Below are 26,587 nucleotides of genomic sequence, written 5' to 3'. Positions count from 1 at the left end.
GTTTCGATTTACTTCCTAGAGAAGAATGTTTTTTATTTGCAAATAAAAATTACTGTTGGTGGTAAATGCTTGAGTTAAAGCTGGTTTTGATATTTAACATTATTCAGAGAGGTTATTTGCCCTGGAATGTTTGTTTGTGGCAGTAATTGGGAATGAACGATCCTTGAGTGCTCCTACTGTCTTCACTGAGAATTGTATCGTAGAATTGTTTCAGCTGGAAGAGACCTTTAAGATCCTCGAGTTTAGCCTTTGTCCCAGCCCTGTCAACCACAGTGCAACATCCATCCATCTCTTAACTCCTCCAGGGACAGTGACTCCAGCACCTCCCCGGGCAGCACGTTCCAATGCCTCACAACCCTTTCAGTAAAGAAATTCCTCCTCATATTCAGACTGAACCTCCCCTGGCACAACTTGAGGCCATTTCCTCTTGTTCTATTGCTTGTTACTAGGGAGAACAGACTGACCCCTTCCCCCACTACAACTTCCATTCAGGTACTTGTAGAGAGTGATAAGGTCTCCCCTCAGCCTTCTTTTCTCCAGGCTAAACAGCCCCAGATCCCTCAGCTGTTCCTCGTAGAAGATATGCTCCAAATCCTTTACTGGCTTGGCAGCCCACCTCTGGATCCTCTCCAGCACCTCAATGTCCTTCATGTAGAGAGGGGCCCAAAACTGGACATAGTATTTGAGGTGTGGCCTCAGCAAAGCCAAGTACAGGGCAATGATCACTTCCCTGCTCCTGCTGACAACACTGTTCCTGATCTAGGCCAGGATGCCACTGGCATTCTTGGCCCCCCGGGCACACGGCTGGCTCATGTTCAGCTGGCTGTACATGATTAAACTGTTCATTTGCTGACCAGGTTTCATTGTTCCTGTTAATGTAAAACAGAATTTATCTTAATTGTGAATTCAGGTTCCTGCAGATACATGTCCACTTTGTTTTAAAATGATGCCAAAATAGTAAAACTAAGTTACTGATTTGACAAACCTAAGACTGCAAGTCTGCTGCTGATCTTGACCTTATTATATAAATCAGTAAAGTGCTTTTAGAATAACATACAAATATTTGTGGTGCAAAATAAGATCAGAAAATGATTATTCAGTAAAGAAAGGGCAAACCCCAAAATACTCTGAGGTCTGTGTATGGTCTGTGGATGGCATGCAATGGTGATCTCCTTGTAGCTTTGCCATTCAAAAGCCTGTTTCAAAGAGAACACCTGGGAGTAGTCATGAGCCTTACAGAGACAAAAGAAGATGGACTTTAAACTGCCGGTGGTGGTCACTGGTGGCTCAGTGGAGCCCTGCTAGAGATGCTTTGTTTTGGTTTGGAAGCCCTCTGTTGATAATTTCTTTGGTATAATACAGGTAATTACCAGGGCAGTCAGAGAAAACTTATGTTCATGGCTTGACATGTGCATCTCCCCCACCAGTGCCAAATGTGCCTCTCTGAGGCCTTTAAAACAGGTAGAAACACTGTAAGTGATGGTTGGGAATTCTCAGCAATGGCTTTGGGCCATAAGTGAGATTGTAGGGTCCTGCCCAAAGGGATGTGCCCTTTCCCAGCCTGCAGCCAGCATTGTGTTGCCTTTCTTCCCTCGCAGTTTCTGTTGGAAACGTGTCAAATCACAAACACTTCTCTGCTGATGTTTGCCATTCACTTACGTAACTGTGGTGAGTTATTTTGATTTAGAATTTTAAATAGTTGAGTCCTCAGCTCCCTCTATTGGTGGTTCTTTTCCTCAAACTTCCAACTTGTGTTCTAGTGTGAGTTTGCACACAGAGGGGCTTGAGAGTAGTGTCTGTTCCCTTCAGTTCTGCATGAATGTAGCTCAAAATGTATTTCAGTTTTTCCCAGCTGATTGGCAATCAGAGCTGCCCTTATGCTTTAAAGTTTAGCCTTTTCATGTGATCTTTCAGGCTAGGAAATGATTCAGCAGCAACTTCAGTTGCAACAAGCAACTTCAGGCTGTCTGGGCTCTTCCCCTGCCCTGCTCCCTGGCAAGGGGTTTGCCTGCAAGAGGGATGGCTGTGTACCTGGAGGGTAGGCTGATCTGATGTGGGGGGTATTTATCAGAGTTGATTATTGATAAAGACATATGCAGCTGACTTTTGAAAGTCACATACAGTAGCACTAGGGTACAACCAGGGGTGATAAGCAGCCAAGTCTGGAAGTACTTCACTACCTGCAGTAAAAAAATCTTACAGAATCCTTTCAGCTGGAAGACATCTTGACTTGGTAAGCGTTACACTTTTTAACTAAAATAATGGTGCTGATTTTCATTTGCTTTAGTTCAGTGTGGTGAGAGTACCCACCTTCCTAATGAATCACTTAAAATGTTAGTCCCTAAAATATTCTTAAAAACAAACAGCTTCTGTTGCTCTGAACCAGTTACTGTGCATCCTCTCTTCTTGCTGACTAAACACAGCAGGGTGTCAAACAGGAGCCACACCACACCCAGACTCGATTCCATATTAAGTAATGATAAAATCACAGTTGTCATGTGTTGTCCATCTTGGAATGACTTTGTGTTTATTCCTACACTGGATTTTGTTTCATAAAACGACTTTTGTGGTTTTGTTTGCTTGCCTGATTAGTCTCTGAACAATCTAGAAGACTTTCTCTTGGTAACAGCCTCTTTTGGCTCATCGCTAGCTCAAGATGAAGGGGTGGCTGCTGCACCAAGAACAGGCCTCTTACAGTCTGAGTTTAAAAAGCAGCTGCTGAGCTTGGCCTATGCCTCTGTCAGACTCCCTTCAGAAAACTTCTCAACTCAGCCAATCCAAACTCAGTTTGACACGAAGTGACCATAACTGTTGAAAGGTAACAAAACCGTTCAGCTGCTCAGAGGTGAGTGAGACCTGCCCAAAACCAGAAGGGTTCTGGTGTTCGCCCAGCCTTGGAGAACAGAGAATGCTGGTGCCATCTCCTCCGTTGGGCCCACAGCCCCGAGAGCACCTGTGTCAGTGGGACTCTGTGCGTCCCTCTCTGGTGAGCTCCTTGCTCTCCCTCAGGCCTCCACTGAAGTCCCCTTCAGTGCCTCCCCTGAGGGAGTTTAATTCTCCCTTTGGCTTTCTGGCCTAAGAATAAGCCAAGTGTGTGAAACATTTGGGATACATAAAGATCCTCTAGACAGTGTGTGTGATGATTCTTTTAATCATGTTCTGCACTGTCTTGACATTTCAGTGACCTGTGAGACTTACCAGAATTCGTAAGCACCTTTTACTTCTGTTACTGGATGGCACCTGCCAACCCACAGACTGCTGTAGAAAGAACTGCATCTTCACTTTAAGTTAGATGGTATTTTTAAGTGAATCCTTAAAAACCTTTGTTTTGTAAAATACAGTGTCTTCTGAGAAAATTCCCCTCTGGAAAATTAGTTCAGAGCAAGTAAAGCACAGCCAACTTCTTAACCAGTTGAACGCAGAGATCTCTACTCTAGCTATTGAATGTATGACTCCAGAAAAGAGAAACGTATCATATGGTTTTATTCTAACACTTGTTATAGCTCTACTGATAATAAAGTTTTGACGAAGGAAGTACATGAACCTTGCTAAAGCTGATCTAAGCATGGAATGTCTACAATGTAGTCAACTACAACCATTTACTAATTCTTGGAGTAGAGTTTAAAGTTTTGATGTTTACATTGAATTTCCAAAGTACACAGAGGGGGAGAAAAAAAAAGAAATAGGAAGAGCATTTACATCCATTTTAATTGGTGGCAGGCATAAACTCATCGAAACAAAAGGGGAAGAAAGATCATTTAGCAGAAACCTCAAAAAGTGCAGATACAGCTTTGCTGAATGACAGTCTTTCAGGAACTTCTCCTGCAGGCTCGGCCTTGCTTTTGGACATTATGGTCATTAAACACCGTCACACAGAAGTTCTCCAGATAAAGGCAGATGAAAGCGCACTGCAGAAACCGAGAGGCGGCTCAATGTATTTCAATCTGTTGCTGAAGGAGATCTCCTCAGATCATTTGCCTTTTCTTTTTACTGCTTTTCTTCGAGGTAGTCGGTCTCCACTTGTTACAGGTCTGTTTGAATTGTTATTACCAGAAATCTTTACATGGTGACCTATGCCACAAAGTACAGAATATATTAACTTTCGTGCACAAAAATAAACTTGGGAAATAATAATTAAATTTAAAGAACATAGAAAAACCACAATACTATGAAGGGGGAACAGCTGATTCTGATGCTGCCAGAATGTAATGATGGTCAGATGTGAAACTTTCTATTTAAAAAAAAGAAAAAGTACATCAAAATGAATAATGCTAGTAGTAATATAAAGCCAAATCACACAAGATCATTTCAAGATCAATATAATAAATGCTTATTACTCAGCAGAGAAAAAAAATCAGGAACAATGTACAAAATAATAGTGCAAGAACAGCTGCAATCTATTCGTTCTCATCAGTTTTGAGATTTTGGTTAAAAACTTTACAGCTGGCGAGAGATGCTGCTGAAAAACTCAGATTCCACTCAGTGGGCTGATTAAGGCACATCTTTATGGACTTCAAATGTTCATTTTCTGTGTTCGTGTCTATTGAATTCTGCGGCTCCGAGACTTTCACTTGTAGCGTGCTGTGAGAAAAGAAGTGGGAGTGGGAGAGGGAGAAAACGAGACAACAGTTTAGTACACCTTCTGCTTCCCCTGCAAACAAGCAAACTGGTGAGAGGCAAGATGAGGTGGTGGCAGATCACTGATGCTGTTTTTTGGTGGGTGATTTATTTTCACTTGTTTGGTTGGCCAACTGCACGATGTCGCAGACCCACCAAGGTCAGACCCCGACTGCGCTGCGCTCAGCTGGGGCTGTGTGTGGTGCCCAGCCCAGTGGGGTCTGGCTGCCGTGGTGGGGGTGCTCTGCAGGGCACCTGGCGGGCAATAATTTGGGGCTGTTGGTTTTTTGCTGGCATTGGTCATTTAGCACAACTAGGAAAGGACTAAGAGGTGGTTTTCAGGTGTTTCAAATCTAGGAGAATAAGTACTGTGAGAAAGGAATGAAAGCCAATCCTTGGTGGGGATTGAATCTTTCTTACCTTGTTGCTACCCAGGATCACACAATAGAATCAAAGGATAGTTTGGGTTGGAAGGGACATTCAAAAGTCACCTAATCCAACTCCTATGCAATGAGCAGGGAGATTTTCCACTAGATCAGGCTGCTCAGAGCCCTGTCCTGCCTGACCTGGAATGTTCCTGGGGATGTGGCATCTACAGTCTCTCTGGGTTTCAGTGTTTCACCACCCTCACCATAAAACATTTCTTCCTTAACGTATAAAGCACTGTAACTGTACTGATTGAAATCCTGACTTCAAACCTCTCCATCCCTACTATCCCTATCTCTTAATGATTCCTGTTGCATTTCAGGGAAACCGGGTCCTTTGCAGGACTTAGGTGCAAATTACTGAGGATGGAATGTGCTGCAGTGGAGTGTTCCCCTGGCTGAACAGTCTGAGGTGAAGTGTCTGAGGACGTTCAGTGACTATAAGACTATAACCTGATTCACACTAGGCTTGTGTTGCGCAAATACTACTGACTGGCTTTAAAGTTTTTCCTATGTCACGACAAGAGGGAAAGACAGTTTGTGTAACAGCTAAGGTGATGATTCATTGTTATTTTTCACAGATACTCTAAAACACAACTTCTTTCACATTTTTATTTAGAAGGCCACGTGCTTTCTGACATAGGCTGAAACAGGCATTTCTAATTTACCAATGCTGGTTCCTAGCCCTCTGTAACTGGGGTATTGCTCCCGTGGCCTGCTTCCTTGTGTCCTTATGGTTCTGCCTCCATCTTTTGTCGTCTTCTTTGTTTTTGCCTTGTACTCTTTTCTGTCATTCCTTTCTGTTTTGCACACACCCTTGTTGCTCTGATCTTTGCTGTACCCCGTGAAATGCTGAGTGTTAAGCTTAAGGGACAGAGAAGCCTTTAACCAGCATGATTACTTTCTTGAATTTACAGCCTCTTCACACTTGAACCTTTGCCTTCATTTGCTGTGAGGAAAGTCAAAGCCATGATGGCCATGGGATTAAGTGAATTTGTGAGATACTGCTGACTTCTCAAGTCTTGCAGCTTTCCTCCTTGCAGCTGGTGCTGATGATGTGTTTTCCAGGCATGGCCAGGTAACAAAACTTAAACTCTTTATAGACGCAATAGCTACGTGAAGAGATAGGGCTGGATAGTTTTGTTTTGGGGGTTTGTGGCCTTTTTTTGTGGTGGTGTTGTTAACTGAAAGCAACATAAATTCTATAGGAATCAAGACATGTTAACTATGTAGTAGTATATACCTGCAAAGTGTTTGAAAGAACAGCCTTTCTACTGTTTTTAAAGCAGTGGCTACATATACGTTGTTTAATGCTGGGCAGGCACCAGACAGACAAAGATAAAGGTTCAGGCTTCTGAAATGATTTGGTATGTTCCTTCTGTATACAAACTAGGAAGCTACTAAGTCCATTTGACCTGTTTTCCAAACAACACTGCTGGCAATAACAGAGTCTACACAGGGTTTTGGGACCATAGGTCCTTCTCCTTTGCTTGGACTGCAAATGACAATGCAGAGTGCAAAAATAGACCCAACAGCACTTTCCGAGCAGTCGACTGGGGAACAGCCCTGCTCTGCATTACTGGGGTCTTGTACAAGGAGTAAAAGGCAAAAGTAATTTCTGCAGGATCTGCTGGTAACTGCCATGCAGTAATTTACCTCTTACCCAAGAGCTCTAGGAAACTGCAGTTTGGCATTTTAAGAGACTGCATAAAAACAGGAATAGAAAAATACTAAATGAATGTTCATTTCAGTTCCTGCATAATGGGAAACATCTACACAAACAGCTCAAGTATTTTAAGGAAACTTTACGTTGATAAGGTGGAAACCAACATGACTAGAGATCCGCATTACTGTGTTTGTTGACCAAGAACAATTTAGTCATTCATCTTGCTTTTCATTCTTTTTAGTGATTTATTTTTTAGCTGTTGATGTAACAAGGTATGAAAATAGTGTATTCAAATAGTATTTTAATAATGATTTTAAACCAGAGAATGTAATTATGCCATAAAATGAAACAGAGGCAGTTGAATTCCTCCAGCCAGATCCACTAATAGATTGTACTTTAAATTTTATTCCGCTCTGCTTACAAAAGGTGCACTGTGCAATAAGCATTCCTAGCAAAAGAAGGATGTTTCATACAGCAGCCCTCTGCCAGGAAGAGCTGCAGGCTACAGCCTGATGCTACCAGAAGCCACGAAGCCTGTTTAGGTAGAGCTTAGAATTAGGCTGCAGAGAATGTCTGCTCTACATCCTCCTGGTGTTCCCCACTATCAATGCTTGCACTGTAAGAGGATGGAGGTCCCTTTAACTTCCTAGACAACAGGCATTTGCTGATCTTATATAATGGTCTCTAAAAAGGTTACCATTTCCAATTCTGAAGCCATCTGTTTACTATTCCAGCAATTATCCTCTGTTTTGTTTTTATTCACTGGCCTCGGCTCAGTTAATCACCTTCCGGGCATGTGATGCGTGGAAGCAGCGATGGGTGCTTCTGTAACATGGAACACAGAAGTCCAGCCACAGCATATTCCATAGTTCTGCTTTCACTAGTGATTTTGAAGACAGACCAACAGTGCTAAAAGCCCAGTGAAAAAGAACAAAAAAGTTTTTATTTCTAAAAAATTTCTTGTGTGATAAACTAGTGCAAAGTTCTGAAAATTCAGATGCTTTTCTCCATCTTTAGTCACACTACCCTCTACCAGCCCTTGTCCTCCAACTGCTCTTGGAGGGCTGGAAACCTATTTACTGCTTAATTTAAAAGATTTCATATTTCAGAGTGTACCATAATGGATCCTGATCATTCTTCTCTCTCCTTAGAAAGTAAACATTAAAAAACCAATATGGAAATAAGACTACCTTTTGATCTGAAACAGCAGCAATTTAAAAACAAAAACCTCTCAGCGTGCTAAGCTGTGTGTTTCTGCAGTCCTTTAGTTCACTCTGACTAACACTTTTGACTCTTCTGTGTAAGTATCTGGGAACTTAAGGAGAGGCAGCAGGGGCCAGTTACTGACTGAGGATGTCAAGACCACGCAGACAAAGCAGGAATAAACAGAAATGTTTCTTTATCTGTCTGACAGGAAATGCTGAGGAGCCATCTACGAGACTACCATCAAATGTGTGTTTGTAGGCTGTAAAATGACTATGAGCAGCACTGTAGGGGTACATTTCTCTAAATCTTTTGCAACACTTATTTCATGGACAAAAACGTCTCCTTCCCGACTTGCTGAGAGCTGAGTCAAAGCGCTTTTTTACCCTCCTGTCTGACAAAAGTTCTGCAAACTGCACTTGTTAAACAACACCACCATCAGTGATGCCAAATCAGTGACTGGGAAAGCCCGAGAGCACTCATGACACATAGCACTCATTTAAGGCTTTTGCAGAAAGGTTTCAAAATACAGAATAGAAATAGTAAAACTTTAGTAATGTAAAAAAAAAGTGCCCTGTACAAACTACACATGCATTTCCCAGAGAAAGAAACAAGTGGAACACATTAGGTTAAAATCTACAACGACTATGCTTTTCAACAGCTGTTCTGATAATGCAGCATACTTTGAAATTAAAGTAAACCAAGCACCCACAGCCAGATTTATTGTCTCTCAAATTTAAAATTATCCTTCCACAATGCCAAAATACAACGACAAAGAAATCCACAAAGGAGTTTTTTAATATCTCATTTCTATTTATCAAATAGATTCTCATTGTAGTAAGAAATAATATTTTTCAGCTGAACAGATGGAATCCGATTTAGGAATCTGAGAGAAAGAAATGCCCTGTAAATAGGTGGCATACTTCACTACACCAAAGCAAGCTGGGGAGAAAAGTGAGAGCCAGGGAGTCTATTAAAAACTAGACTTAAGAGCTGGACTACTAAGACGAATAAACTAGACAGAACCAAGACAGGAGGTCAACTGAATGGAGACAAAATGACAGGGTGAGAAGTGAGAACCAGCCATAGTCTCAGACTGAAATGATGGCAGAAAAGTTTCTTTGTCTCTTCACACTAGCTCAGAAATGTTTTCTTAGTTTGAGGAAAAAAAAAAGGTGGGAAGAAAAAAAGGAAATAGGAATGAAATATCTATGAAAGAGATGAGAAAGATCTCTGAGTTACTTACTGGTAGCTGTTTCCTGAAGCTATATTTGAAATGTCCACACACTGTTCAAGGTTTGACTTGCATCAGAGACAAAATGATTTGTCAGCAGATGTTTGTCGCACCCTTTACATCACTAACTCATCTTCAAAGAAGACAGCACAACAGCAAAACCAAGCAGCATGTTTTCTGCATTCTCAGGTAAAGGTTTGGCAAGTGGAATAGATGGAAACAGTTTCACAGAATCATAGAATGGTAGGGGTTGGAAGGGACCTTTAGAGATCATTTAGTCCAACCCCCCTGCAGAAGCAGGGTCACCTAGATCAGGTTGCATAGGAACATGTCCAGGCGGGTCTTGAAGACCTCCAAGGAAGGAGATTCCACAACCCCTCTGGGCAGCCTGTGCCAGTGCTCCCTCACCTGAACAGTGAAATCGTTTTTTGTTATATTTAAGTGCAAATTTTTGTGTTCCAGCTTCATCCCATTATCCCTTTTCCTGTTGCTAGAAAAAAGGGATGTCCCAACCTCCTGACACATTTCAGAGTGCGCACAGGGAAAATGTGACTTTCTCCCCAAAATCAGTCAGCTATAGAAAATGTTCTCATTCCTTTAAAAACAAGTCACGGGCAATGTAAAAGGTCTAAGTGGCAACTTCATTGCAGAAATTTGGAACTGATGCAAGTATTAAAGAAAAAAAAAGACAGAAATTATTCAGACTTGCACAGCCATGGAATGACAGAGCTCAGTCCTGATGGCTCCCCAAAATACCGGGCAGATTTGAACAGACGCTAGCAAGTTTATATATAGACAATATTCCTGTCCCTTTTTAAAGCTGTAATTATTTAAAGCAGCCTGACTGAGAAAGTTATTTAGAACTGTGATCTTTTTGACAAGAATCGGTATTTTTTGAGATAATACAGGTTATTTGGCAGTCCACAGAAGGCAGTGTTCTTAAAGAACAAGAAGGCAAAATATTAACGTGAGCTGTCACTGAAATGGGCATGCAGAAGCAATAAAGTTTTAGGGCATCATTTAGTAGTGATGATAATATTAAACACGTTAAAGAAGAAACAGTTCTCTGATCTCAAATTGCTCATAGCACACTCTCTTCAAAGATCTTGGAAACAAGAAACAGCGAAGAAACTAACAGTTGAAAGGAAGCATCATGAATTTTATCATGAACATGATGAACTCTGAGCACCTAGGCACCACTGCGAAACAAAGCTGCCTCTGATCCTCAGCTCCATGCAGGAAAATGACCTCATTTCTACACAATATTAGAATTTAGTGGCAAGTAAAGAAACACCTGTTGTGTTGATGAGTACGGTTGCATTTGCCTTAGAAACAGACTATAACAGAACAAAAGCTTTTGCTATTTTTATTCTACTTAATCATAACTAAAACTGGCTTTGGATGAGGTACAGTAAGGCGAAGGCTCGGAGGTTCCGAACTACATATGCTGGTTTGGGCTGTTCTGAGAGGAAACAAAATGGCACCATCTCAACACTGTGATGATTGCTGCTATGTAAATCTTGTCATTTGAGCTGGATTAATCTCAAATCTTTAATTCATAATGGTTTTTGACGTTACAAATGCAATTATGTTATGGAGGGAGTTCATCTCAGAAGTACAATGAGACAGTCCCTGGGTGGTTTATAACCCACCAGACTTCTGAATTAAGGAAGGTCAAACAATAATTTGCAAAAAAGTCATTTCCTTTTCTGAGATTCCTACTACTTAAATACAATTTAAAAACAGCTGTGAGTAGTAAACTGATAAATATGCAATGTCTCAGCAACCAATATGATATACAAAAGAATTTCTTCAAACACACATGTGCAGAACTTTAAGCCAGAAAGACAGCTAGCAACAACTACAGTTTTAAGAATGGGTACCTTAAGTATAGCTCTTAAATCTTTACTTGCATTGGAAATAAGTTTCTGAAATTTTAAAAATAATTTGTTACTGAATGTGTTGAATTTTATGCAAAGTGCCCCAATAAGAACACTGAAACCTAACTTGAAGTACTCTTCTCCGCCCCAGATATACTCTCCTTTCCAAAGGGAAAACATGACACCAATGAAAGAGCACTATCTAAGTGCTCTTTTATATATATATTTGGATTAAGAAAAATATCATATGGCATTCTTACAGCTTCTAGACAGGAAATTTTCATTAGGCTTCCATTACATGTACAGGAAAAAAAATCATCTGAAACAAATAATCAAGATGTCAATAGTCTGAAATAGACAGCTTTGAGGGTAAGCCTGTGTCAGTAAAATATCAAGTGTAATCTCTGTGTATTTGTGAAATCTGCACCTTAAATAATAGGAACCTGTGACAAGATCCATCTGGAAAGACTCGTTTCCTTAAGCAACTTCAGTTTTATATATGCACGTATTTTAAAATGAAAGGTGAAAGTCTCGTGCTAATTCCTAACAGGACCACAATTTAGAAATATTCTACCTTGAGATGCAAAATGAAAACAAAGAATTAACACCACCTACATGAGGCCTGCTTGGGAAAACATGAACATGGTCACATTCCTCACTAATGCTTTAGCAACTGATATAAAACACTAAAAACCACTAAGCTAATGTTAAATTAAGGCTGTTTCTACTGGTAGGCATACAGTAAGAAAAGCAAGTCTACATTTGATCATCACTGAAGAAAGAAGCTACAGTCAAGGTAAGACACAGGCCCCACTTAGAGGTAAACCATGATAAAAGACAGAAGCACAGATTCTTTATATGTATGCTTAGCAGTGGAGACAGAAAGGAGCACGTGGAAGTACATAAAGGTTGGAGAGCAGGAGAGTTAGCACAGCCATTGAAAGAAAGGTCTGTGAAACTCCTGTCTAAATTGAATTTGCGGTAAGGAACAGGTAAAGCTCAATACAGACATAAGTCAGGTGAATTTCTGATGTTGAAGGAACAAATCAGACAGTAAAATCTATCAGACAGAACCAAACACAAGAACACAGAAAAAAAAAAAACCCTAGGTAGCCTTAAGCATGAAGCTTCTCAATAGAGATTTACATCCTCTTAACAGAGTAAGAGATAACATTATCTGCACTCCAAAGAACACCAAAGAATATTCTAAGTAGCCTTTAGTGATGTTTAGAACATAAGAGAAACAAAAGCTCCCCTTCCTTCTGTTATGAAAAAATAGGAAACAGAAACTGCTTGACCACAAGAACAGAATGTGCCATTTGCCATATGAATGGAAGCAGAAACAGTTATCTTTCCAGAATTACCAAGTGTCCAGAGCTGTTGGCCCAAAACCACGGAGCTAGGAAGACATGATCTGTTTAGACATCCTAATTTTGGAAAAGACATTTATCTTTACACTGTGGGAAAAAAATTAGATACTTGGTCTTCAGTAACAAAAAGTGGATTAAAAAGTAGGAATGGCTTGTTAGAAAAGACCTTTCATACCTAGGTTTGAAGAAATTTATGACAAACACTGACTGACACGTTGCTCATATGATATAAAACTATTCAGGTGTAAGAGGTAGTATGGATCTACATGGTGTATATACGGTACAGCAGTATAGCAGAAGCTAACAATGACAAGTATGCAGTAAAAACCAAAATGGAATGAAATTGGGCTGCACTCATTTTGCAGTGCTCCTGAGGCACGCTTTCGCACTCACAGCATCCAGCTTGGGAGAAAAAATAAAGCTGATGCATGATGTGAGAGCCAATTCAAGTCTGGTAATAAAGGACAGCAAAGTACGAAGAGAGTATGCAGATGAATGTGAAACAACCAGAATGTCATGGTCTGAATGGTCTCAACAGCGGCTCAGACGTGGGTCTAAATGAAGTAAATGGATAAGTGTGAAATAACCAACAGCTCAGCAGGGACCACGGCAAAGTACCAATGCAGGTTAGGGGGTTCTCTATCAAAGGCACAGGCAGCTAGAGGAGCCGTTAGGAGAAGTGGTTAGACATCCTGTTTGGGCTCTTCAGCCTCCCTGAAAAAGTGTGCACACTTTCTATGCTTTGTATGAGGGGAAAAAAGGTATGAACTGCAGCACATAGCTAGTCTGAATTACTAAAGCAAGCAATGTAAAAAATAATGTTGGCAAAAATCACACATTGAGGAAAAAAAAAGTGACCATTTAGAAGAGAAAACAGGTCACTCAGCTGAAAGCCAGCAATCCAACAAGGCAGAAAATGTAGCGGAGGAGATATGAAAACTCGAGTAATTAGAAATGATACCTTATGCACTGAATGGAGAAGATGGAGAGAGTTTGTTTCAAGAACAGTATTATTTTATTAAGGTACACTACAACCAATCAAAACATTATTTTGAGTCATAACCTGGTTAGCAACCTGATAAGTATGTGTGGACTGCATTTTAGTTATTGCTCAGCTACCACTATTTCAGTATTTTATTTGCCTGGCAGTGATCTGTTTTCTCTTTCTTTGGCTTTTTATAAGGTACTGTTTAAAAAATCCTTGTGAACAGCAAAGTAATAAAAAAAAAAATCCAACTAACTTTTAAAATGGATCCTTGATCTAAGTTCTACTTGCAACATTTCAAAGAAGTGATTTTTCTCTTGACACGGTCCATGAGACATGCTCTCAGTTCATAGGTAGCATGTATGCCTATGCAAATATAGGCACAGGTCTATAAAGCACATACACTTGTTCTATACACTGGTATTTGTTAAAAACCCCTAACTTTCATAACACTTTCTTCTGATTTCTTTTAAAAAATTAATAATATCTTTTAAATAACTGTGAATTAAACGTTGTTAATAAGGACTCCATGAACTTTCTTTGTTAGATTACACACCCAAGAACACCAACCATGTTTTATTATTACATTAAAACCACAAGACATGATATTGCCTTAATTATCACAAAGGCAAAACTGTGAAGTGATGTTATAATGGTGTATGCTTGTGAATCCAAAATGCTGCTCTGAAAATCCTGGGTTTCACGTACAAAACAATTTCCACTCATATACACCCATCTAATTAATTTTTGGTCACTGTAAAAATATCTGGCTTAATTAGAATCTGAAAGCTGTCAACAGGCTGTCAGAAACACTGAGTATGCTAGGGAGTAGTCCAGATTCAAGGGCATTTTAAAGAGCTGAGAGTTTTCCATGTTGACCTCAGGAAACATCAGAGAAAAAAGCCCTTATGATAAAACAATGCTGTCCTTAAAATATGGCAAGAGTCTGAACTGTATTAAATTACCATCCGGTTATCAAATGACAACAAGGAAAGAACATAAAAAATGAAATATAATTTCTAACAGCTGCCAAATGTTTATGTTTTGAAACATAATTTCAGATAAGTTAATTAGGTTTAGCACCACTCCCTACAGCCTTGAAAACAAATGTTTAGACTTCCTCTTAAGTACTTTAAAACAATGGAAACACTCCTATTAGTCTCAAATCTTGGTTTTACATCTTTAAGGCACAACTGTGTAATTACAGAAAAATCAAAAAATTACAGAAAACCTGCTAGCAAAAGGATCAAGAGGTAATAGATGTCACACTATATTTGTCTTGAAAAGCTGAAGGTGTCGAACCATCAGAGGCCAGACTGTAACTATCTTCTGTTTGAGTGAAAGAGGAATTGGGGAAGGAAAATCTACCCAGGAATACTTGCAAACAACAGCCCAGTTATCTCTCGCCCTTTTAAACCTTCCCCTTGTTCCGGAACCAGAATCTGCACTTTCAGAAGGCCCTTCACTGAAAATTCTAGGATAAGACACTTTACAAAAATTTGATGAAAGAAACTCCTCCTGCCACACCTCATTAGCTTCAGCATATACACGATAGAGGAATAAAACTAAGGCACAGTGCCTCTATGAATTAAAGCATATTTCTTGAACAGGAATATTTTCCCAGAGCTCAATACCAAAATGTGGAATTGTCTCAGTGTAATTAACCTGCTGACAGTCAGGCTGTGGAAATACTTTAAGTTACAGGCTTACACATCACAGGCTGTGTTGACTGACCTCTGTCCTTTTCCAAGGTCAACTGAAGCTGCACTTTGAGGATGTAAACTCTTAACAGAAGAAAGGTTTTAAAAAGCATATGTACTTGTCATAGTTTCAAAAGGGCTAAGAAGTCTGGGAAAACTACTATTTTCTCTTACAGAGAAAGACTTAAACAGAAAGCATTCTATGAAAGACAGAAGCCTGTCTACATGGATACAGTATTGCCAGTTCCCTAAAGAAAGCTGAAAAATTTAATCATTTCCTCAAGACTGTGGACAAACAGGAAAACACAAGTATGAGCTTTTCATTTTTTGAGGAAATACAATTAAAAAGAGATCATAAACAAATATTGAATAAAATCATGACACACCCCGCACCACCCCCCGTTATGTGTAAAATTGAGTATATAAATCCTACACAAAGGCTTAATGACACTAAACTACAGAAATTTCCTTGCAGGTAAGGAAATGAAAGACTTCAGAGTTGAGTTCTTCTTTGAAAGAAGTCTGCTATTCCAATAAGTTAAAATCTTTCACTCAGAACACAGTATGTAAATGACCACAGCTTAAAACAAAATAGCACCCAAAATGTATACACCTCACACTAGATCACATGGTGGAAGAAAAATGCAAGGGAAGGAAAGACTATAATTGCATTTTGCAAGTGGAATTCCAGAGTGCAAAACAAGATAGAAGTTTTAGACTGTGGTATTAGAACTGCTGTTACCGCATTAAGGAGAGGGAGGCAGAGACCATAAGTTCATGAAATAAGTTAGGATTTATTATACACATATAGCCAACTCTACTTATCAAGTCTACCTTTCTGCTTTTATGCTTCTGCATTTAAAATGGCCCACTTACTGATAATAGTCTTTCATTTCAGCATTGTTCCTACATTTTCTACTAATTTTCTTACTTTGTTTTACCACTGTCTGAGAAAAAGTAACTTCTTCCCTGGAAATTACAGTTACGAAAATTTCTGTCTGCTTACACTGCATCACAGGTGAAACTATTCTAAAGCCAAGTACCCTTCTGATGAAAAGCCTTTACAAAAAGAGCCAAGGCATGGCTGTTAAAAAGAGTTTCACAAAATTACCAGATTTAATGAGTGTTAGGCTATGTCTCTCTGACATTTAATCTAACCACATTTTAAACATTTGTTCCCCCTTCGAAGTGTACAGCGTGCTCCTTCATGAAAGAGAAAGCTGAAGAGACTTGCTAAAACCGACAACTTTTGTCACTAGGTCATTGGTGTGAGACTAATATCTTCCACAGTAATAGGAAAGCAATTCACATTGTGTAGCCTTAATCAGTACTGGATAGCACTACTGTAAGGCAAATAAGCAACAATATTGGAATATTAATGCCATAGTAATATAGATGTGTAAAAAGAGTCCACGAAATTTTCCCTCTCAATTTTAAGAAAATTTATGGTAACAGAAAGCAAGTTTAAGAAAAGTTTTGTCTGTTGTCCGGGGAGAAATGTTACTTTATGTGTGCAATCAAGAAACCAATTAGCTTCACAAAAATACCAAGCTCTCAGTCGGATTCCTAACTCCTGTAGCCAACTTTGAAATGATTACAAAGATTAGCAAATTCACATTGTAAGTGAATTTTCATGGAAAGGAATCACAAATGCTTTCCTAAAAACTTGTTTACGTAATTTTCTTTGCCACCACAGAGAATAATAAAGTTTCAGTATTAGTAAAGAAATGTAAATGGTCAGAACATAGATGTACAGTAAAAGGGAATTGCCCCTGAACACATCAAATGCATTGTTGAAGCAATGCTTTAAAAGTCAAGTAGTAGCAAACAGCATAGACACCAACGTATCTACCATCCACCTTATCTTGAATACAACAAGCAACACGAAAAAGTAAGCAATTCTCTTCTCACAATGAGTACATGGCTAGTTCTGGTTGCTTGATAAAGAACAAAGCTGAATTGCTTTATTCCCACTTGTGCATTCTAACAAAAATTGAATACACATAAAAATTCGTTAAGAACGTTCTGCCTACCTGTCACAATGCTTCACAATAAAACAGCATCACAACACCTCTCTCTCAAGAATATTAGGTAAGACACCAAGATCAGTAAAACTTGAGGAAAAACTTTAAATATTGACCATAAATGTGTTTCTAAGAACACTTCAAGCATGACAACAGAACAGTGATATAATCTATGACACCACATCAACAAAAATACAGTCTGAAGAACATATGAATGAATAATGACATTTTCATGTGCATTAAACTTCCAGATGCAGGAATTATGTTTGAAAACACGAACATGCACAGCTAGAAATCATGTTCCTTCTTTTTAGCCAGTAGCTATACACAAGACCAAAAATATTTATATGATTTCTTTAGCTAGTGAAGACAGTACACAATGTTTAATCAACATGCCAAACCAAGATATCCTTTTCTATATCAGTGCAACAGTACCCCTAAAAAAAAGGCTTGGGGTTACAAATAGAGAAACATTTAAAAATCACAATTGTCTTTCAACATTTCCTTTATCAATGAACTTTCTGTCATATCTTTTCTAAAGACAACGATTGATATGAGAAACCGAAAAATAACAAAAACTGTAAATGAAAGAATGTAAAATATCAAAATAGTTATCAGATTTCCTAAAGATCCAAAGCTAAAGGAGGAAAGTTATCAGGTAAATGAAATTGAGTCCCAATTAAAACTAACATGAGATCATATCATAGTAATAGGTCTTACACTGACATAGCAAAAAAAGTTTAAAGATAAATGTAATTTTAATGCAATTTTTTCTCAAACTACAATCAAAATTCTGAAATAAAAGTATGAGAGAGCTCTTTCATTTTTTGAAAAGGAAGCAGATAGATATTACCCTTTCCTTTTCTAGTTCTGGCTTTTTTACAGCAATCGTGTATCCAGGTTTGAACTTCTTAAAAATGAGTTGTTTATGTAGAGTTTGGCCCCAAAGCAGTGAATTAAAATACAAAACGATAGCCTACAGATAAAAAAATGCCGTACTTTGGAAAAGCAAGATTACACTGAATGAGCTTAATATGAAAAATTTTATATATCACATAAAGCACAAAAGAAATAAAGTATACAAGAGCCATAATATTGTTTATATTACAACTGAAATGAACTTTTTTGTTTATTATCAGTGATAGCTTTCGACAACATAAAATACAAAGGGGGACATACGATTTTGCTCTAATGTTTTGAGTATTTTTTCTTATTCTTTGGGCAATATAATCAGATCAGCTAATACAATATTGTTCCTACAAACGAATGCTTCTGCAGTAATTTAATTCCCACTGTAGAACATATTTTTGTCTTTTACTTGGTGAGTACTTCACACCTTAGTTATTTTATTGACATGAGTTGGGACTTATGTTTAAGGACATCTCTTCATCAAAGAAGAAATAACCTCACAAGCGTACCCTCTTTGTAAGTAATGTAATGGCCTTTCTGAGATCACAGTTGTATTACAATACATTATAAATATCCAGCTTTAAAAATGGGATTTAACTTCACATTAGCTTAAAAAGATGCCAAGCCAACGCATTTATCATAGTAAATGTATATTGTACTTGTCCAGAATAAGTTTGCATTTTAAATTGTTCTGGAAGGATTGAATGCACAAACCCTTTAGAGTCAGCAGATTTCATTCAACATTGAATGGATACTAAAACGGATCTCTGAATGAATACTTCTCAGAAGTACACAGTACTATTTTTTACTACATAATTATAAAACCATTACAGATTTATATTAGCAATCACTCAAGGACAATTTCTTAAAAACAACTGTATATTAATGCACTGAATTTCTGCTTTTCCTCACATATGAGAAACTATGCAGTGGAAAAATTCTGCTCCTTTTGAAATCAATATCCAGTTGTGACTGACTTCAGACATGTCAGAACTTTGTTTGTCATGTGCCTGAACTTTAGCTTTTCCCTTGGTGTACTAGAGCCAAAAATTTGGGTAAAATATTATATACATTTTAAAATTGCACTTTTTGCATTATTCTGGTGCTACAAAAAGTTTGATTTCATCATTTCACTGTAACTGAAGTGAGTATCATGCAATTACCAAAAAAATCCAACGTGATTAGCTGTTTGACTTCTCCAATTCTGTTAAGATTGCAATTTTAAGATGAAGGGGGGAACGGGAACTTACCTACTTGGTACTTTGGGTAATAAGTTGCCATTTGTCCACTACTGCATGATTGTCTCTTATGCTTTTTTCTTATATTTGTATCAGTGGTCTCCCATTGTGGACTTTTTCTTTTGTTTATTCTGATAAGAACTTCAGAACTACCAGCAGGATTATCATCATGGTTTATACCACTACTAAATTTTCTGCTGTGAAACTGGTCATCCAGCCTTTCAGTCACTTTAGAAGAATTAGATCCTTCAGATGTTTCCATTTCATTTTCTTGTTGCTTTAATGCATTTTGATTAGTAGAATGGGACCTTAAAAGAGGATGCTTTTTTTCTTCCAGATAGGCCTGATTGCTTTTACTTTCAACAGCTTCAGGAGAATATATGACATTACTTAACTTAAGGGAATTGTGCTGCTCAATATGGTTGATTTTTCTCAGAAATATCCTACAATCTTTAAAGGTTTTGGCTTTCCAAGTATTTTGAAACAGTTTATCTTGGCTTTGTTGTTTTCTAACGTTTTGTTGGCAACAAATTGTTCCATTTGTCTCTGCATGTGACTTAAGTATGTTTGCTAAACCAGGATGTGGGTTAAAGTCAGAAGATCCCATCATCTGTTGAACAAATGCATTTCTGGCTTCATTTTCAGTTGGCAAGAGGCTACTCTGAGATTTTACCAAAGGCTGAGTGGGCTGGATTTCTACTGTATTTTTTTCCTGGAGCTTGGGCAGTTCATCACTGGTTTCCCCACTTGTACTTTTAAACAACTGGCTTTGGCAAAAGAACTGCAAATTTTTCTTTTTTGATTTCCAGCCTCCGGGAGCCTGATTATAGAGCTTTTTTGTTTGTCCCCACCTATCACGCTGTAACTTCTTAAACTCATTTCTTTTTAATCTGGCTAATGTGAAATTCCTTTTCACGCTTAAGACTGGAGACCTCACCATGTTATGCAACATTTGTAATTTCCCTGCTGGTTTTGAAGGAGAAGATAGTGCAAACTTTTTAAAGTGCTTTCTGAAAGGGCAAGTATTAAGATCAGATTGCTTGGTTTCCATCTTTACCTCTCTAGTACTAACTACTTCTAAAGGATTGCGGGCATTAGCCTTTCTCACTAGAGAGAGAGACTGTGTTTCTGTAGTTTGCATAAACCAGGTGCACAGTTCATTCATATTACACTTTTTCTGAAAAAGCATTTTTATAGGTGATGTTTCAAATTCTACAAGGCAGGAGTCTAAAGGGTTTGACATTTCAGTATCACAGTCTTGTTCAATGGGGTCCCTTTTCTCACATACACATTTATCAACGTCATTTCCCCCCACTCGCAACCAGGTATTTGTTATCTGTTCAAATCTATTATTCAGTTCTTCCAACAAAGTGTCACTTGAAGTGGAAGTAGCCCACCACCTGAGATCAGGATTTGATGAAAAAATGGGATCCGATGATACTTCATTAATGGGCCCGAATTCACCGTCTTTAAGATCCTGTTTTGCATTTCCTGAATTTTTCAGTTCTGAGGTATCTTTGGATGCTGTGCTCTGATTTGATTGCCTATGTTTTTCCTTTCGATCTTTAGCTTTTTTTAAATGGAGCTTGTAAGATTTATGTACTAAGGCACTTGTACAAGTAAATGCACTAGAAGATGCTAATGAATGTAAAAAATGCAGTGAAGGTTTTCTGTCTCTAGCAGAATGTCTCAATGGGATTTCACATTTTCTTGATGCTGTTGTAATAACATTGTTTGATCCATGCTCTCTAGAATCTTTCTGCATGCCCTTTACTTGACCCATATTATTGCACAGTTGATTTTTTCTCTCCTGTGGTATGTTCTTTTCTAACACATTCTGCTGTTGTAAGGGAGGCAAACAGTTGCTAATACTCACTTTTCTTTCCTGAGGTGAAAATCTATTAACAGTCACTGATATGCCAGAGATTTTTACTTTTGCTGGTCTTCCAGGTTTTCGAACCGTGGTTAATGGTTTTTTAATTGGCTGTATAATATTGCTGCAAGGATATGGTGATGCTAGATTACTCTTGATAGGCCTGACATAGTCATAACCAGAGACCTCACTTTCAGCAGATGAACTCTGTAAGACTTTTACTATTTCAGTCAAATCGTTTTCAGTTTCTGCATTGTGCTCCGCTTTGCTGTGGTCATTGGCAAAATTAGAATCAACATGTTGCGTGGACAGAACACCGATTACATTTAGATTACCTTCAGAAACATGTCTCTTAGTTCTTCTTGACCTCCCAAAAACAACTGTCACAGTAATGTTTTTGTTACTCATAGCTTCTTCTATTACTGCTGCATCAGATTTGGTACTTTTACCATCACTGCTAAGTTCAGGTCTAGGCTCCGTGCTGTCAGTCATGACTATTTTTGGTTTTGGAGGCCGTCCAATAGGTCTCTTAACCTGCTTAACAACCTGAGGACCTATTTTCTTTGGTCTACCAGGCTTTCTTTTTAAAATTGATTCACTGCTGCTGCCGGATTTCTCCCCAACTTCGTCATTTTGTTTTGAGTCATTTGTTTGACCAACTGGACAACAGCTTGCCATTGGTTCTGCATAAACGCAACTTGAATTTTCCTTGGTATCATTTTCACTGTAATCACAATCCTTGACACAGATTGCATGAGAAAGATCTCCTGTGGCCTGTTTGTCTAACAAAGTGTTTGCGTGACCCTGAAACAAAGAAATATCTGTGCTTCCTTTAGAAGATGCAGCTGCAGATGTCAAAGTATATTTGACTCCTTCACTACTATTAACCTCTGAGACAAACATAAGCTTAATAGGACTGGAGTAGTTTAAGGGAGAGGAGATCTCCCCAGCTTCAGAATTTCTATGCAAGTCCTCATTACTGGAAGTGGAACTGGATTTCAAAAGGCTGTCCTTAATCTTTTCATCTATAACCATTTCTTTGTTGTTTGTTGTCATATACATAGTTTTCATTTTACTGCTGCTTGGCACATGTGGAAGGAAGTTTTGTCCTGCACATTGCATTTCACTCAGAGCAAAAGGTAAGCCTCTTCTAGCAGCTGGGTTCATAACCTGTTCATACATATCACCTTTTAATTTTTGGCTTATTTTGTAACTATCCAGCAATGAGTTGTTAGTTTTTCCCGCTAAGTTTATTGTATCTTCTAAACGCTCTACAACAACTTGCAGATTTGTGTCTTTCACAATTTTGCTTATATTTATGTCACTGCATCTTTCAGCATGAACATCTTTATTTATTTTCATTTTTTCCAAACTTTCTAAAGACTTTTTTGCATTGGATGACTTTCTAAACACAATATTGTTCGTTACATACACAGAGTACCATCCAGGAGGCACAATGTTACGTTTAGTTCTGCCTAAGATCCCATTACTCTCATCCTTCAGAGGGATTTGATCAGCCTCTTGCAGGGTTGCACAATCTCCTTGTGTTTTTGAGAGTTTCGTCTGGCTCGCTGCAATAGCACTGCTTTCTGAAAGGACTAGAAAGCCAGAACTGGTTTGAAAATCAGTAAGAGGTAGTTCAAAAGACTCTGTTTGGTGTACTGGGAAGCACATTGGTTTGGTTTGGCAATTCATGTATGGATTACTTTCAAGATGTTGCAAAGCCTCATCTTCTATCAGAGTAAAACCGTGTCTTTTATTTGTATACATTTTATCAATTTTTTTTGTAGCTTTCTTTAGATTTCTCTCAGAAATGGTCTTTCTTCTTACAAGTGTTTCATCAAGGCTTGCAAGCTCCCTCTTGATTTGCAAAGACTGTCGTCTAATGAATGGTGAATCAGGAGAATTATGCGTTGCAAATAAAGTTTCCTGACGCTTGCGAAATCTCGTTTGGATAATTTTATTTTCCATTTGTTTATCATGTTGGTGAAGTAATTCCATAAAGCTGTAATCACTTGCCTTAGCACTATGCAAAAGAGAAGTTATGAAGTCTCCTAATTTGACATCAGTTTCTGGTGCCCTGTCATTGCTAGAAAGTTTGACAAGATTTGTTTCTATGTCTGTAGTGTCTATCGATTTTAACTTTTCATTAATACGGTCCATTAAATCTTGAAAAATGGCTGAATGTTCACCTTTCTCAGCCTTCTCATAATTTATAGAATTATTGTCACTTTCTTGGTCTGTTGATAGCAACATGTCATCTGAATACTCAGTCTCTCTTCCTTTGCATGTTCTACCTTGATATCCAAGTTCTTCTTTGCTTCCTTCAGCTGGCAAGAGGGACGGAGGCTGGTTGATGGAGGTTTCAAGCTTGTTATTATCTAAAGTCGGAAAATCTATAATTGATCCTTCTGGCGACTCAACTTCTTTACTCTGTACAGGTGATAGTGGAGGTGGTGATGGGCTGCGAGATCTATTTGAATTTTTAAAGCTGTTCAAGAGATCACAGTCCTTAGATGAATATGTACATGCTGCAGCTTTCACAGAATGCCTGTTATAATTTTGCAATTGTTCAGCACAATACTTATGAGAACTATATGCTTTGTTCACTATTGTCTTAATGCATCCAATCGCTACAGCTTGGCATGACAAAGAATGGCAATCTTTAATACAAACAGACAGAGGTGGTAAACAAGTGTTTGGTCTTTGATTTTGTAAACAGCACCTTTTTGTCAGCATATGTCCATTGCAATTGCAAAATGAAACATGAACATCCTCTTCAGTAAGGGAACTGGCAGTTTCAGAGTGGACCAAATGTGTTGGCTTGCAACTGCAAACTATAGGAACGTTTTCATCTTGTATTAAAAATTTTAACATAGCCAAAGTCTGGTGCCAGTGATATGAACAAAAAGACTCCAAAACTTTGTTTAATGTTGATTTTCCTTTTTCCAAATTAGCTGTTTCCTCTGAATTTGCATCAGCTGTTGAGCTTGAACTGAAAATGAAAACAAATCAAAACAAAATATAAATTATAGTAAAACACCATATCTAATGTTTGTTATAATGGTTAAACTGAAACCTAAAAAGCTGAAGTTTGCAAAACAGTCCTGGTCTATTCGCACTATTTAATCATGTTTGCAAGTGTCACTAGCAATTGTGTGCATCTTATCTATAATAGTGACAGTCCTACCTTAAGAATAATCAGGGATAAAGCAAGGGACAAAACCAAAAGTTTGAAGCATAGCTTCTTGCATCTAAATATAACTACAATAATGGTAACTTTCTGGTATTTTAAACTACCTTAGTCATTAACAAGAGAAACCTCACCAAGAATCTGGAGAGCTTAGTATTACTCTCATTTTACAAACTGAGGCACATTGAGGGAAAATGACTTGCCTAAGGTCACAGTTCAAGGTTGTGGCAGAGGCAAGAATGGATCCATCTCTCCTGACTCCCACCCTAAGATACGCATATACCAAAGTGCGTTGAATGCTGTTCAGGATACTGTTACAGATCCTTTTAGAGATGTTATATATTTATTTTTAAAGAACACTTAACGGGCTAACAGAAAATTGAGAAGATAGTCCCTCACTACGGTTACTATTCTTTGCAGATAAAAGTTTCCCTTCTAGTTTTTAAACAAATTGTAGTGGTGCATCACAGGCTCTTCATTGCAATAGATTACACACACACACACACACACACACACACTTTCTTCATGAAACAGAAACAAAGGTAATCACTGCTGGAATAAATAACTTCTATCATGAAGGTTAATATCTTTTAAATCTCAAAGTCAGGGTAGGCCTATATCTTAAGACTTCTAAACAGTTGTTCTCAAAGATATGAACTCAAAATAAAATCATTTGTAAATACTACCTTAACTATTTAATTAATTTCTTATAAATTATTAAAACTAATGTCACTACTTACCTAATCAAGCATTTATATTGAAAAGCTGAAAATTTTCCATGGTAGAAATTAATACAGATATTTCTTCAATTAAATACATAATTCTTATGCTGGAGAGCAACTACCAACAGATAGTTAACACCTAATTCAAATGTTTTACTGAAACCAATTGCATGAGCAGAAAATGTTAGAAGAATTCTGTTTTAGAAAAGTATGTATTGTTTAAACATATCACCAAACTCTGAACATGACACTAACTTTTTGCCCTACTGTTATCTCCTGTATTTTTTGCATTTAAGCCTGCACTTTGGTAAAAATTTATTCTGACTGGGTTTCCAATTGTATTGATCAAATAACAAACATTTTAAAAATAGAATGTGCTGTATTTATATAAAGCTACCTGTTCATTAATTAGCTCACACCCCATGTAACTAGTAACAATAACAACACTTAACTTTAGGTTTCTTACTGAAAATTGTACATACAAATTTTTATTTTTATTGTCCAACACAGATTTTAAAGTTTAGAGCTTTAAACCAGCCAAATATGCCTAGTAATTCCTCATACTCCTCTCTCCTGTAACATTTAATACGAAACTGTATATATTTAAAATCAAGCATCTAGATGACACTAACTCATTACAGTTTACGATCACTTTAATAGTATTAGTTGAAATTGCAATTATGTTTAAACTGAAATAATTTAAGCTTTAAAAAGAAACACACACCTCTTTCTACTTCCAATTTAAAGTAAAAAACAGCATGATTCAAGGGCATATCACTGTCAGAATTTAACTGTTTTTGAAAGGCCGCTCTACTAAGACTCAGTCCAACAAACTCAAGAGTCACGAGGTCTTGAAACCCATCACTACTTTGTTGAAAAAAAAGCTTATTCTAGTAACATAATTACGGATAAAAACTAATTGCCCTTCCCACCACCATGACTAATTAAATGTTTTGAAATGCCATATAGAATACAAATGAGCAAGGCACTGGGTCTTCAATATTTTGTTTGTAAATCAGAGTAAAGTACTAAGTTGCAAAAAAGATGGCTATAGTAACGTCTATTAAGACTGAATTTCTAGACAGATATATTCCTGACTGTCTAGGCTTGCAAGGTATGTGTCATGGAGTTTCACTAGAGAGTTTTAATTCAAGAGTACCTGCATCCATAGCTATTTAAAATGTGCTCACTGGTGGAAGAAACTTCCAGAGCTCTAAAGCTTTCTCAAAGCAAGTGACTAAAATTTCCACAGGCCTCTAAATGGCCTTGAACTTGCTATGTGGAGACCAGCCTATTGTATAAAGTAATACTTTGGTTATCACAGATGTACTGGACACTCTTCTAATACGGTTTCCTTCTTGGATATCTACCCTTCTGTAATGCCTAGAATATGTTTTCCCTTGGCATGTGTTAGTTTCTAAAGCTGGTAGACAATCCATATTACTGTAACAGTACCACGATTGAAATGATTTCCAAGTTTGTTAAAACACTTTGACTGCTTACTTGGTCACCATTTAGGAACAGAGCTTACTACACAAACAAAGCAAC

General features: G+C 37.9%; 1 protein-coding gene across 8 annotated transcripts in view; it reads right to left on the bottom strand.

Moving 5' to 3' along the window:
- Positions 1-3,484: 3,484 nt before the first annotated feature.
- The window catches only part of LCORL (ligand dependent nuclear receptor corepressor like), an 83,363-nt gene continuing 60,260 nt past the window's right edge, over positions 3,485-26,587 (bottom strand). For 3 of the 8 annotated variants that reach the window (XM_061992616.1, XM_061992618.1, XM_061992619.1), the window contains 2 exons: positions 19,264-24,119; positions 3,485-4,071 (listed from right to left, as the gene is read on the bottom strand). In XM_061992616.1, coding sequence (XP_061848600.1) covers positions 3,971-4,071; positions 19,264-24,119 — 4,957 coding nt within the window. In that variant the 3' untranslated portion in view covers positions 3,485-3,970. Of the gene's footprint in view, positions 4,582-19,263; positions 24,120-26,587 lie in introns of those variants that run through there. The other 5 variants (XM_061992620.1, XM_061992617.1, XM_061992622.1 and 2 more) reach the window with 5 other exon arrangements.

The sequence above is a fragment of the Colius striatus genome, chromosome 3 (genome assembly GCF_028858725.1).
Source record: "Colius striatus isolate bColStr4 chromosome 3, bColStr4.1.hap1, whole genome shotgun sequence".
Classification (NCBI taxonomy): Eukaryota; Metazoa; Chordata; class Aves; order Coliiformes; family Coliidae; genus Colius; species Colius striatus.
Note: the sequence above shows the minus strand (reverse complement) of the source record. Positions and strands in the feature narration are given on the sequence as shown.